The sequence below is a fragment of the Procambarus clarkii genome, chromosome 92 (assembly GCF_040958095.1).
Source record: "Procambarus clarkii isolate CNS0578487 chromosome 92, FALCON_Pclarkii_2.0, whole genome shotgun sequence".
NCBI classification, from domain to species: Eukaryota; Metazoa; Arthropoda; class Malacostraca; order Decapoda; family Cambaridae; genus Procambarus; species Procambarus clarkii.
The window spans coordinates 5356284-5369607 of record NC_091241.1 but is presented as its reverse complement, the minus strand read 5'-3'; the positions used below and the strand labels follow the sequence as shown (position 1 = coordinate 5369607).

The 13324-nt window shown below is 39.4% G+C and overlaps 1 protein-coding gene across 1 annotated transcript in view; it reads left to right on the top strand.

Annotated features, from left to right (window-relative positions):
- Positions 1-260: 260 nt before the first annotated feature.
- The window catches only part of LOC123775121 (TBC1 domain family member 22), a 24882-nt gene continuing 11818 nt past the window's right edge, over positions 261-13324 (top strand). Inside the window, 6 exon segments of the mRNA XM_069319192.1 lie at positions 261-448; positions 4358-4408; positions 5062-5183; positions 5524-5739; positions 9423-9500; positions 12958-13097. Coding sequence (XP_069175293.1) covers positions 381-448; positions 4358-4408; positions 5062-5183; positions 5524-5739; positions 9423-9500; positions 12958-13097 — 675 coding nt within the window. The 5' untranslated portion in view covers positions 261-380.

Below are 13324 nucleotides of genomic sequence, written 5' to 3'. Positions count from 1 at the left end.
TACTTGTTAAGGGAGGAATTATATTTAGAGCGTGTTGAGGGATTATATATAGTATATGTTGAGGAAGTATACAGTGTGTGTGATGAGAAATTATACAAGAGTGTGTTGAGGAAGTATACGGGTGTGTGTGCGTTAAAAAAGGACCTGCCCGAAACGCTATGCGTGTTAGTGGCTTTGCAAGAATGTAAAAAAAATAACAATCTTATGTAATCTCACCAACCCATTGTACCTTCTTGCGAATAAATGATGATTATTATTAAGGCGTGTAGAGGAGGCATAGAGTGTGGGCAGCCTGGGACGGTGTTGGCAAACATGGAGCAGACCTCAATGTAAACACCTCGCCAGCCTCTTGCTTCGCCTCGCACATTCTCAGCGCCAAGATGCAATCCCTCGACCCTCATAATGGAAAGAACTTCTGGAAGAAGAATAGCAAGTCTGTGCCGGGGAGGTAGGTGGAGAGTGTGGCCGGACCTGGTTTGGTCTGGCCTGGCCGGACCTGGTTTGGTCTGGCCTGGTCTGACCTGGTTTGGTCTGACCTGGCCGGACCTGATTTGGTCTGGCCTGGCCGGACCTGGCCTGGTCCTGCCTGGCTGGACCTGGCCTGGTCCTGCCTGGCCGGACCTGGTCTGGTGTAGCTTGACAAGTTCTGGTCCGGTGTGACTTGGCCACTCCTGGTCTGGTCTAGCTTGGCAAGACCTGGCCTGGCCTGTTGTTCCTCCTGGCATACAATTCTCTATGGTTAAAAAGGGAGTTACCTGCCTTATTTCATGTTGGGTACATCTTGTCAGGGACTTTAGGATGTTCAGTCATGAGTAATTTGTACAGTCGGATTCGTTCTTGACTCACAATTTAGAATTCCATGTTATATCAGGCCGCCAGAACCCTTTTAGACCTCTGAAACTCCCACATATAAATATTGGTCCAGGATATGTTAACGAACACAGCCAAAAGAGTGGCATATTTCCTAACATCGTGGACACAAGGGTTATCTTGATATGATTTCGGGGCTTTAATGTCCCCGCGGCCCGGTCCTCGACCAGGCCTCCACCCCCCAAGAAGCAGCCTATGACAGCTGACTAACACCCAGGTACCTATTTTTACTGCTAGGTAACAGGGGTATAGGGTGAAAGAAACTGCCCATTGTTTCTCACTGGTGCCCGGGATCGAACCCAGGACCACAGGATCACAAGTCCAGCGTGCTGTTCACTCGGCTGACCGGCTCTCTACTGCAGCCTGCAGGGTAGACTGCAGGCTAGCTACATTTTATGACAATGCGGATGACCTGGGAAAGACGAGCCTTTTGAATAGGGGATCAAGGAAACAGGATCAACCCACATAGCATCCACTGAAGCAGACTCAGTGGCACGAAGGTAGTGGCAGAGAATCGCCACCAAACAAACCATGCCATGGTTTTTTAGGACGCAATTTCTGTTGAACCAGTTCTTTTTTACTATTTCTGCAACTCTGTTGTGGTATAAATGATTGTGTCTTCATCATATATCTCACAAAACTTGACATACATCTCATTTATTTCCTTGCCTAACAACGTCTTTCCAATCAAATTTATTAAAGAACCTTCTACGTTTCCCCATAGTGTCCTCTCCTGAAATCACATTTTTTAACTGATTTATTTTGCTTATTCTTTTCTAGATTATAGCGCATTGCATATTGACAAAAGGACACGTTTGCTCTTTCCTTTAGGGGGTGGAGGGGGGGGGGGAAAGAATAAAGTAATGTCAAGTATCTCTTCTTCTTTCTTGGCAAATATCATTGAATAGTCACACACAGAGATCACACTAATGTGATGCATCAAATGAACAAATCCACAAGGGCCGTGATGAGGATTCGAACCTGCGTCCGGGAGCATCCCAGACACTGCCTTAATCGACTGACCTACGATAGGGTTAAAAGGGTTGAAACCGAAGTTCTACTGAACTTGCTGGATCCCGTAGCCTCTCCGAGGCACAAACCAGGATTTTACACAACCCCCCCCCCTGCACCCGAGCTATGTCAATAGGCCGTTCTCCCTCTTCGCCCTTACATCATCACACACAGAGATCACACTAATGTGATGCATCAAATGAACAAATCCACAAGGGCCGTGACGAGGATTCGAACCTGCGTCCGGGAGCATCCCAGACACTGCCTTAATCGACTGACCTACGACAGGGTTAAAAGGGTTGAAACCGAAGTTCTACTGAACTTACTGGATCCCGTAGCTTCTCCGAGGCCGAAGAGGGAGAACGGACTATTGACATAGCTCGGGTGCAGGGGAAGGGGGTTGTGTAAAATCCTGGTTTGTGCCTCGGAGAGGCTCCGGGGTCCAGTAAGTTCAGTAGAACTTCGGTTTCAACCCTTTTAACCCTGTCGTAGCTCAGTTGATTAAGGCAGTGTCTGGGATGCTCTCGTACGCAGGTGCGAATCCTCGTCACGGCCCTTGTGGATTTGATCTTTGAATAGTATTGATACATGAACAGCCTCAGGATGAGGTTTATGAATCTGCCAGTCAAAAAGTCCTCCATTTTTGCTTCGTAGGCCTCCCAGTCTATGGATTTAAAGTTGAAGTCACCAAGTGCCAACAGTGGTGACCTATCTTTTTCTACTCTTACTACAGTATAGGTCTCTGTCTCATGATGGTTATAAGGTCGATCATGATCATTCACCATCCAGCTCCTCTGTCCATGTGATGCTGGTAGACTGTAGGCACTTATGATTATCAGTTTATCATTCTGGTTACAAATCTAAGGTGCCATTATGTCAATTTCTTGTGAATTGTCAATTTCTGCTTTGTTTACCATTAGGTGTTCTTTCACCAGCATGGTACTGCCTCCACCTTGCATAATTTTTCTATCACATTTCCAAATTGAGTAGCCCCTCAGGAATACAAACTCATTTTAAATATTTTCTTTGAGTTTGTTAGTGGAACAATATCTGGCATCCTAAGCTGTATTATATTATTTAACTCCAGTAATTTTTCTCTCTCTCCATCTGTGTTAGCACAGTATATACAATTTTCAGGAACATGGCCCCTCTTCTTTTGTCTTTTATTATCCCTTTCTTTAATGATTTTTCCGATTTGCTTTTTTGTACCATTTTACAGGCTTTTCGATCCTTATTACCTTGTAGAACATAATAATTGATTTCTTCTACATTCCATCTCTCATTTAAACGTTTTGCTTCAAGGAGGATCAGTTTCAGCTTCTCATTGTTTTCCATTAAAAGATCTTGTCTTAATGACCTTAATTTCCCATCCACTTTGTGTAATTTTCAAAGTGTATAAGTTCCAGAGTGTATTGGGCTTTGTCGTATTGGGCTATGTCCATCTCTTTAAGGTGGTCATTGCTGGCTCTACTGATAGAGTTGAACGGGGTTTAATAATAGGGCAGGTCAAAGAGATGACTGGGTCATCACATTAATGTAACATACGCGTAATGTTTCTGCGAAATATAATAAAAGTAGGATCCCATAATTGTTTGAAGCGTAGGGTAGACATATATATGAATGAGATTGCGTGAATATAAATAGGAGCTGCCTCTTGTGGGCCAATAGGCCTTCTGTAGTTACCTTCATTCTTATGTTCTTATATCTACTTTGAAAGCTGTGAAGGGAGTTTGTCTCCACCAGCTATGTGGTACTGTATTTGAATGTCATGTCAAATTTGTGGTATGAGAGAGGGCTGCAGATTAATCTGACATGTCCCTGAGGTAAGCAGTACCATATTTCCTTTGTGCTTTCTCCAGCAGTATGAGTGTATATTAAATGTCATATTGTCAAATCAGTGTCAAAATGTTTATTATAATTTATAAGAAGAGTTTGGTTGCCAAGGGCTGATATTTGTTGTCAGTAAAGATAATACAATCCTGTTATAGTTGTTCTTCATAAACCTTTACTTTTAAACATTACTAGGGCATATATATACTGTATATCTTTAATACATGTAACATTTTATTGATTTGCCAGCATGTGTGTGTTGGTTAATTTTGTGTATCAGTGGTAAGGACAGTTTATATCAAAACTTATTATTAATAACGGTTATACTTAACTGTTGACTGAATTATCAGCCTGTTTTGGGGTTATGCTTCTGTGGAGTGTGTCATTTGTTAATGGGAATGCTGCTTCGGATTTTATTGCTTGCCCTTATATCTTGGAACACGACACTGTATTAGTCAGTCTGAATGATATAGTTACCAAATAAATGAGAATACCGAGGCTTTGCTATGCAATAGTTGAAAGGCTTCGTATTCATCATATTTATGTCTTGGTTTGACGTGCAAGTGGTAGCAAATGTGTCAGTCAGTCAGCTAAGCATGCCACTGTTTGAGAATGACTGATGTCATTATTTTTGTTTGTATTTCAGCATGCGAGCTGTGTATGGCGCCATGCATCCTCCCATTACACGCTCACCAAAGTAAGGCCTCCTCTGATGACAACCTCAAGTGGTAGCTAGCTATGTAGTGAAGCACAGAGTGATAGCTAGGCATGTCAGGAAACGTATTGAGAGAAACAAAGTGAAGTTTGCCCTTAGGTAAAATAATTTACTAGATATGTATACCTTCTTAAGCAACAACTAAGGATGTGCTGTACTTTATAGTGTGTGTAGTGTATGAGACCCAGGTACTTAGTGGAACACCAAGTACAGTACCTGGTGTAGTGTATGAGACCCAGGTACTTAGTGGTACACCAAGTACAGTACCTGGTGTAGTGTATGAGACCCAAGTACTTAGTGGTACACCAAGTACCTCAGTTGATTGTTACAGTACTGTTGGAGGGTATAATATCTTTGCATAGCTAATTTTCTTGGCAAATAATAGTTTTATTTAGTATACATTTTTCTTGAGCTACAGCATTTCAACAGTGGACATTTGGATGGCAATGTGCTTAGACCTCGCTGCTCTTTAAGTAGATGGATAATAGATATAGATAGATTGAAAGTGTCATTGCAATTGTGCTATCCGTATGCTCTTCTTAGTCAATTGTTTTGCTTAGTTTATTTATGGATTAACAATAATTAATACAGAATATTTAACAGAAATTCATATTGATGACTTGTATGTTTTCAAGGTCGAGCCCACGTAAGGAGGGCGCACAGAGGAAACCTGAGGTGAGCGATAGTTTCCAGGATTACCAGGAATCGGTCAACGATGCTTGGGATTGTGGGGATGATGAGTTCTGCGTTATATCAGGTATTTAATCTAGAAATACCAAGTGTTTGATGTTAAATAGAAATAGTTAAGTAGAAATAAGTAAATGCCTACATTATATTTATGAGGCTCTTCCCACATGATAGATTGTTTTATTTCTTATGAAGGAGTTAAATTGAAGGCTTTTGAATTTAATATATTTTTTATGTTTCAGTTGCAGATAAATTTTATAGATAATTTATTAAATTTTACCGTATAAATTGAGAATTTCTAAGCTTGTTTTTGAAGAGGTGTTCTGAACTTGATGTCAGGAAATATTGCCCCACTTACCTGTCAGCTGTTAGTGTATATTTAGTGGTTTCATCTTTGGTAATTGTTCCAGATGTGAAAATATCAAATCGCATGGTTCAGTCTGCTGCATTAAGTGTGATCAACAGCCATCGATCCAGGCAGCTGCCACCTCACAACTTAGCCGAACTTCACAATCAGCTCCAGCCTACCATAGCCTGCTCAGATGCACATGCAACAGAAATAGTCTCTCACCCAGTGGTCAACAATATTCACTCCTCTGTGGGCGTGTTGTCTTATTCACCCCCGAGTAAGATAAGGTGTTTCGTAAAAGAGATCCTGTATGTGATTAAACTAACTACTTAATAAGTACTGTATAGTTGATATAATTGTTTGCAAGAGTGTGTGTGTTATATAATTTATTTGTTCATGGTAGATTCTGGGTCAAAAAGTTTGGTGAATGTACAATGTATTGTGAGAGTTTGGGTGAAATTAGTAAGTTTAGAAACTAACTTTATTAGGCAGTGTTTTGTAGAGGGACAAGCTGTATAAGGCTTTACAGATGTGTGCTTTATCAAGCTTTGGTCAGGTGAGCATTTTCTAACTTGGGTCAGGTGTGAGCATTTTCAAGTTTCAGTCAGGTGTTAGTGTTATCAAGATTCAGCCAGGTAATTACCTAAGTCTAGTTACAGGATGAGAGCTACACCTGTGGTGTCCCATCTTTCCAGTACTCTTTGTCATATGACACTTTGAAACTACTGATGGTTTTGGCATCCACTGCCTTCCCACTTAACACTTTCGTGCACCCGGCGCACGCACCGCAACCCACCCCAAGGTGGGCCTTGCGTTTCCTGGGAGTGCACGCACCCACACTAACAAATGTACTCTTTCCAGTGTTCTGACCTCAATTTTCGAGCAACATCGCTCAGTTTGGTATCAAATTGTTCGCAATCTAAAGGCACACATTTTACAACTAGTACTGTACCATAATAATCGAACAGTAAATGGAATTTTAACAAATATTTTTATTTTGGACGCTTGTCACCACAAATATTTTATAATCTTTCCAGTGTTCTGACCTTAACTGTTGTGCTATGTCGTTCATTATGGTATCAAATTGTTCGCAATCTAAAGGCACACATTTTACAACTAGTCCCCTAATGATCAGATAACAAATTTAATTTTAACAAATATTCTAAATTTTGATGCAACATGCATCACCAGCGGACATCCGTCAATTTATTTATTGATGCAGAATGCGTCGCCGCTGGACAAAAGTGTTAACTTGCTCCGACCTTCTATCACTCTGTTTGCAAAAGAGAAGTTTCTAATATATATTTTTAGGCACCTTTGGTTCCTTAGCTTGAATCTATGACCTCTTGTTCTTGAAGGTGTAGGTTTCAAAAATTCCTCTTTGTCAAGTTTTGTTGATTGCTGTTACATTTTGTATGTAGTGATCATATTGCCTCGCCATTTCGTAACATGCCTTTGCACCTTTTCCAGTTTATTGATGTGCATCTTGAGGTATGGGCTCCATTGAACTGCTGCATATTCCCATTTGGATATCACAAAAGTTGTAAACAGTTTATTTTACTTTATTTGATCAGGTTTTTTAAGCTTTGGATAGGTGAGAGCTTTAACAAGCTTTGATCAGGTGTTAGCTTCATCAAGCTTTGATCAGGTAGGAGTTTTATCAAGATTTAATCAGGTGTGAGGCTTATTTAATTTAGCTTATTAATTTGCTAAAGTTAGGCACAGGAAAGATAGTGGAGAAGACAGACGGATGGACTCCATGAGAGTGGGTTTCAAATAACGAGTCTTTATGGGTATGGTAAAATTGGTAGTCTAATTTGTAAAGTATAGTCTTTCTGATTGTGACTTGCATGAGTGAAATGTACACGGCATGACACCAGTTGACGAGTAATTTTCCTGGCGAGTCATCCAATTATACACAGACCATTCTTGGTGAATTGTCTTTATGTGCATACACCATACATAGTGAATCAGCTGAGTGGATTTGTTTGCAAGATGAGGATTAAGAGACAATGCATAACCTTGCCTTATGGGATTGTGATAAAAGACTTGGGGCCAGATTCATGAAGCAGTTACACAAGTACTTACTAACCTGTACATCTTTTCTCAATCTTTGGTGGCTTTGTTTACAATTATTAAATAGTTAATGAGCTCCAAAGCACCAGGAGGCTGTTTATAACAATAACAACAGTTGATTGGGAAGTTTTCATGCTTGCAAACTGTTTAATAAATGTAACCAAAGCCGTTAAAGATTGAGGAAAGGTGTACATGTTTGTAAGTACTTGTGTAACTGCTTTGTGAATCTGGCCCTTGGAATTCAAACTCTTGTAATAAACCATTTGTGAAGTGGGATTGTCAGGAGTGACAAACAGGGGCAATAGGTTGAATAGTCAGCATGGGACTAGATTTAGAGAGGCAACAGTGGACTGAGTTATGGATAGGCAGCAGGGTTTGAGTTATTGTTAGACAACATCATGATACTATGGTAAATGATGGAATATATTTAGGAACATATTGTTTGAGGTCTTTATATGAATGCAGTGTGGTAGGCTAGTCTCTGTGGGGGTTAATATCAGTCTTAGTATCACTGCCTCTAATGAAAATACAGGAAAGAAAGAAAGTTTATGCATCCATTGATGGGTAGTGTTTATGTTACATATGCTGCAACAAAATGCCTACATTATATTTAATTTGTTTAGTATATTATAGAAATGTATGAACCAGTAAGAGGATGATAGTTCATGGCTGGGGCATCTCGGAGGCAGTTTTGGGTGGTGAAATTGAGCAGAGATTTTAGTAATTACCTAAGTGTTGTTACAGGATGAGAGCTATACTCGTGGTGTCCCATCTTCCCAGCACTCTTTGTTGTATAACACTTTGAAAGTACGGACAGGTTTTGGCTTCTACCACCTGCTGTAGTGCCTTTATAATTGTGTTATAAGATGTTCTTAAAAATGTGGTGGCCATTTATTATTTAAACTTTTGTTGTCAGTCATAGGTAACACTTTTACAGTTTGCTTAATTTGTTTATTGTGGTTTGTGGTTTATTGTACTGAGTAAATATTTATATTATGTTATGAAAATTATATTGAATTAATATATGCAGTTATTTATCAATTTTTATATACTGTACAGTACTCTGAAGTCTTTTTTGAGCTCTTGCATTTTTCATTCATTATTTAATAACTTTTATTAAAAATATTAGAATACAGTAATTGCTATTTATGGTTGTTTTAGAATATATTTGACTGCATAGTTTGAAAACTAATAGGACTGTATATTAAGCAAATGTCTTTTTCCTTATTAGGGAGGTTCATGCAGGCATAATTCTCATAATGTGCTGTGAATGTTCACCAAACTCACACATTTTGAGTAGTGCTTTGTATGTGAGCTCGCTGCTTGTACCACTGACAGGCTTAGGACCGACACTGGTCCCTCAAGTCGCGCGCCCTGAGTCATGCACGCACACTAATACCACCTTGATGAGACGCATTGTCTGAGCATCTCTCTGTATGGAAACAGAATACATCAAGATTTATCTTCACAATTTTATGGTTTGCATGCTTGTACTTTTGCTTTGCTAAAGTACATTAACATGCATTTGAGAATTTTTAAATGACTAAGCCAATTCTTGCAAAAATAAAACAACTAATCTTGACTATATTTGAAGTAACAATTTTTTTCCATAATTTTATAGCAATTGGGAGATGGTGCTTGTGATTCTGTGCATTGTGGTTTGCTTATTAACTTGTGCATATTAAGAATACTACAGACATCGTTGCATTTCCACCATGTTGTGTGTGATGACATTCCTCGGAGGATGCAGTGTGACCCTTCTACTTCAAACATGATACGTTGCTAACACTCTTTCCTCGGAGTGAGCAGTGTGTCCCATTTCCCATCACTTGATGTTTTCCAAATAGTGATTCCATGGATATTGTTGTGTTTCCCAACGAACAGTTGAGGGTGCCCTCCCTCTGTCCAGACTAGACCCATCAGCAGCAGTCACACATAGGACTCCTGTCATCAGTACCTCGGGTAAAGAACTTGACTTCATGCACCTTCTCACAGTCAGCCACTTTTCTCGCACGTCTTCACTAAAGTGTTGCAGTTTGCCTCATCTAACCAGTCTATTCTGACCTCCAAACCCTTGGCTTATTCACCTACTAACATCCTTATGCATTTCTCTTCCTCACTAAAGTATTGTAATTGGCCTCAATTAATTACTGTCTATTCTGACCCACAAACCCTTGACTTGTTCACTTGTTAACATCTTCTCATGTTCCTCTTCCTCAGTAAAGTATTGCAGTTTGCCTAGACTAACCTCAGTGTATTCTGACCTCCCCACCAGTTGTTCACTCACACGCTCACTCTTCGGCTTTATGTCTATAGTCTCGCTCTTCTCATTACTGTATTTAATTATACCTGTCTTAAATTTGTTAGAACTTAGATGATGTTGCATATTTATTATTAAATGTTGAGGAGTTTTGACTGTATGATTTATTGTTTTGTTATATATTACTGTGTGCTCGATTTCCATTATAAATCGGTAGTTATTTATTGAGGAACAACATTTATTGTATATGTAGGCTTAATAGCACACTTTTATATTATTTCTATTCCATTTATTAGAATATATTCCAGTGTGGAGAATATCTTGCTCTGTTCAGAATGTCTTGCTCTGTTCAGAATGTCTTGCTCTGTTCAGAATGTCTTGCTCTGTTCAGAATGTCTTGCTCTGTTCAGAATGTCTTGCTCTGTACAGAATGCTGCAAGTGGTTGGACACCATTCCTTCACTCTATCCTCATATCCCAGCTCTTATCTTATTCTTATTTCTTTCCAAGTGCTATAAATATAAAGTCTTACTGGCTCAGCACATTCTCCGTGTAATTAGCTTACCTTATCTCTTTATAATTAGCTTTGCTTCCTTGTGTGATTTAATATGGGTTTTTAAAGATGCATTTCTTTTGTTTACAGATTTTGCTCAAATTTCTTTCTTGCAAATTCTAACTTTTCCTTTCTACAAATTTGTTTTTTCCTTTGTTGCATAAACATCTTACCCAGACTTTAATAATATAAGTTTTCAGTTGGAATGACTTGTTGTTTGCATTTGTGTACTTTAGTTTTTTATATCATCACTCATGCTCTCACATTTGGATGTGACTTGCATTAAATACCGGTAATAATTTTCTGCATATAATAGCTTATTTAGAATCTCTGCAGATGACCGTGAATCCCATTCTTACATAATACAGTAACTGTTGAGTTGTGGAATGCACATAGGGAGTAACCATTCCAACTCTTGCATGTTGACACTGCATGTCACCTCTCTTTTTCTTGGTCATGTCTTATTGCCCATTGGTGAGTGCAGTGCTTGTCTTGTTATCTGCCACTTGCTTCTCATAGAAAATTGCATAACACATTCACTTCCTAAGGTAAGTGTACATATGTACTGTTAGTACAGTACAATACTTCTAAATGCTGTAGTTGCAGTTGCTGTGTTTGACAGACACTGAAGCGTATCTAATCTTTCAGCTGTGCACTATTGAACCTTTAGATAGACGTTTAATACTCCATCTATTTTGCTAGATTACAATGCCATGTATCATACACTTGAAGCTCTTAAATTGGAGGCTCCAGAGCCTTGCAATGGAATTTTAAAATCTTTTCACTTATAATACAGTACTTACATCCTTTTAGTTACAAAAGTCAGGCTCATGAGTAAGAAAAGCTTCTGTGTTAGAAAGACACTTGGATACTTTCTAAGGCACGATCCCTAAAGGTCACATTTGACAAGACTGTGACGGTCAGAATAGGGTGACATACAGAGTAGAGTGACGATAAAAGTTAACTCGAAAAACTCAAAGATTTTTCAAGTCTTACATGGTATCACAAGGACTTGAAAGTAGCATTCACACTCAGCCAGTTTGCCCATCTGGTTGCCACCCCTGCCTGCCATATTTTGAGAACATTAAGGAAAACTAGCACATAGGCATCAGGAACTTGTATCAGAAACTGACTTAACAGGTACAGCTGAGCATCTTGCTCATAAAGGAGCTTGTCATGTTGACTCAAAGCTTTATTACTAAGCTATAGCACTCGGATAATCCTAAAGGCAAATGTGAGAAGGAAATAAAAAATACAACAAACAGCAATATTAATGTGGAAAACTTACTTGAGCTGCAGAATTGTTGTCCAGGAACTGATGGAGACCCTTGACACCAGGGGGCACCCAGGATCCTGCCAGAAGAGCACCTTACCTGTAAAACAGCTGGCTAAGTGCAACACATTGACAGTACAGGCAGGAAATTTCAGGGCGGTAGTGGGTAGTGAAGGTTGTTTTAGACTGCCAGAAGGCCTGAGCATCAAGTTTGGGACATAACAACTCTGAGAAGAATGCCTTGAGAGTGGGGAACTTCCAAAGGTCATGTACTCAGTGATACACCTGTGGTCTGCTTATTTAAGGGTCTCATAGTACAGATGGTTTTGTTCTCAACTCACAGTTGGGGATCCCGGGTTCAGTTCCTGGGCAAGACAGAAATGTTTAGGCACGTTTCCTTTCACGTAATGTCTCTGTTTACCTAGCAGTAAATAGGTGCAACTGTTGTGGAGTTGCATCCTGGGAATGTTCAGAAGTTTAACCTTAGGGGGTACCTCAATACAAGCCTAAATTATATACGTATATATACAGGCTTCTTGTTCCTGACAATGGGAATAAGTTGACCACACTCGAACCTCTGATAATAATTCTCTCAGAGTACCTATTGCACCTCTGCTTTTCAACGGGGGTATTCTGCCCATCCTGCCATGCCTTCTGGTCTCGTGTGATGTTATTTGTGTGTGTAAGTTTGGAACCAGTCCCTCTAATATATTCCATGTGTCAATTATTATTTATCTATCGTCTTCACTTGAGAACCAATAAATTAGATGGTTTATTGATTGGATTCTAGCAGTAAAGGATCTCTGCATGCTCTCCAGGTCAGCAATTTCTCTTTGAAAGGGTCTGTTATTATGCAACAATATTCCACTCTAAGAGTCGTATTTTGTTCGTTATTTTGTATAATAGTTAGTTGATCACTCTGTTATGGCTGGAATTAGATTCACTACTGTCTTCCTTCCTCCACTTATGTGATGAGATTATTTGATAAATTACTGGGTCATAATAGGTATACAAGTCATGAGAGCCTGGTAGACACAAGGTCTCTGGCAGTTGCTCCCCATAAGTCAGGTTAATTCAGAAGGAAATGTTTTGTCTACTCGGCGCTCTATTTCTTAAATCTTTCAAATGTGACCAAATAAGCAGCTTTCCCTGCATTAAATTATGGCATTATTTAAACTCCTTTGTATGAAACTGTGGTGAACTAATGATAAAATATATTTCAGAAGATTGTAAGCTTTTTCAAATTACATTGTATCAAATTTTATATATATGGTATGAATAATAAATATGAACAAAAGTTTGTAAACGGGTTTAATTCTATGTGTATTTTACAGGTAATGAGAGAGACATGGCTAAACAAGAAAAGTTCCTAGAATTAATTTCAAGCAACAGTACCAATTTGTCGGAGCTTCGGAAGCTCTCGTGGTCTGGTATTCCGCCCTCTGTTCGAGCTGTCACTTGGAGACTCCTTAACGTAAGTATGATGCAGAAAAAAGCATGTACTTTACTCTTGTTGTGGTACAACCCCTGCACTGTGCCCCTGTTTATAGTTGAGAGTGCCCTATTGTGCAAGTAAAATTGTTCACACTTTTTTCTGGGGTTGGGGGGAGCCCCGTCGGCTCCCCGGAGTTTATCCAGGCTGATATGCTAATGTCAGACTTTGGCATCAGTCATATGTATGGAGTTCTGTGGACCTACCGG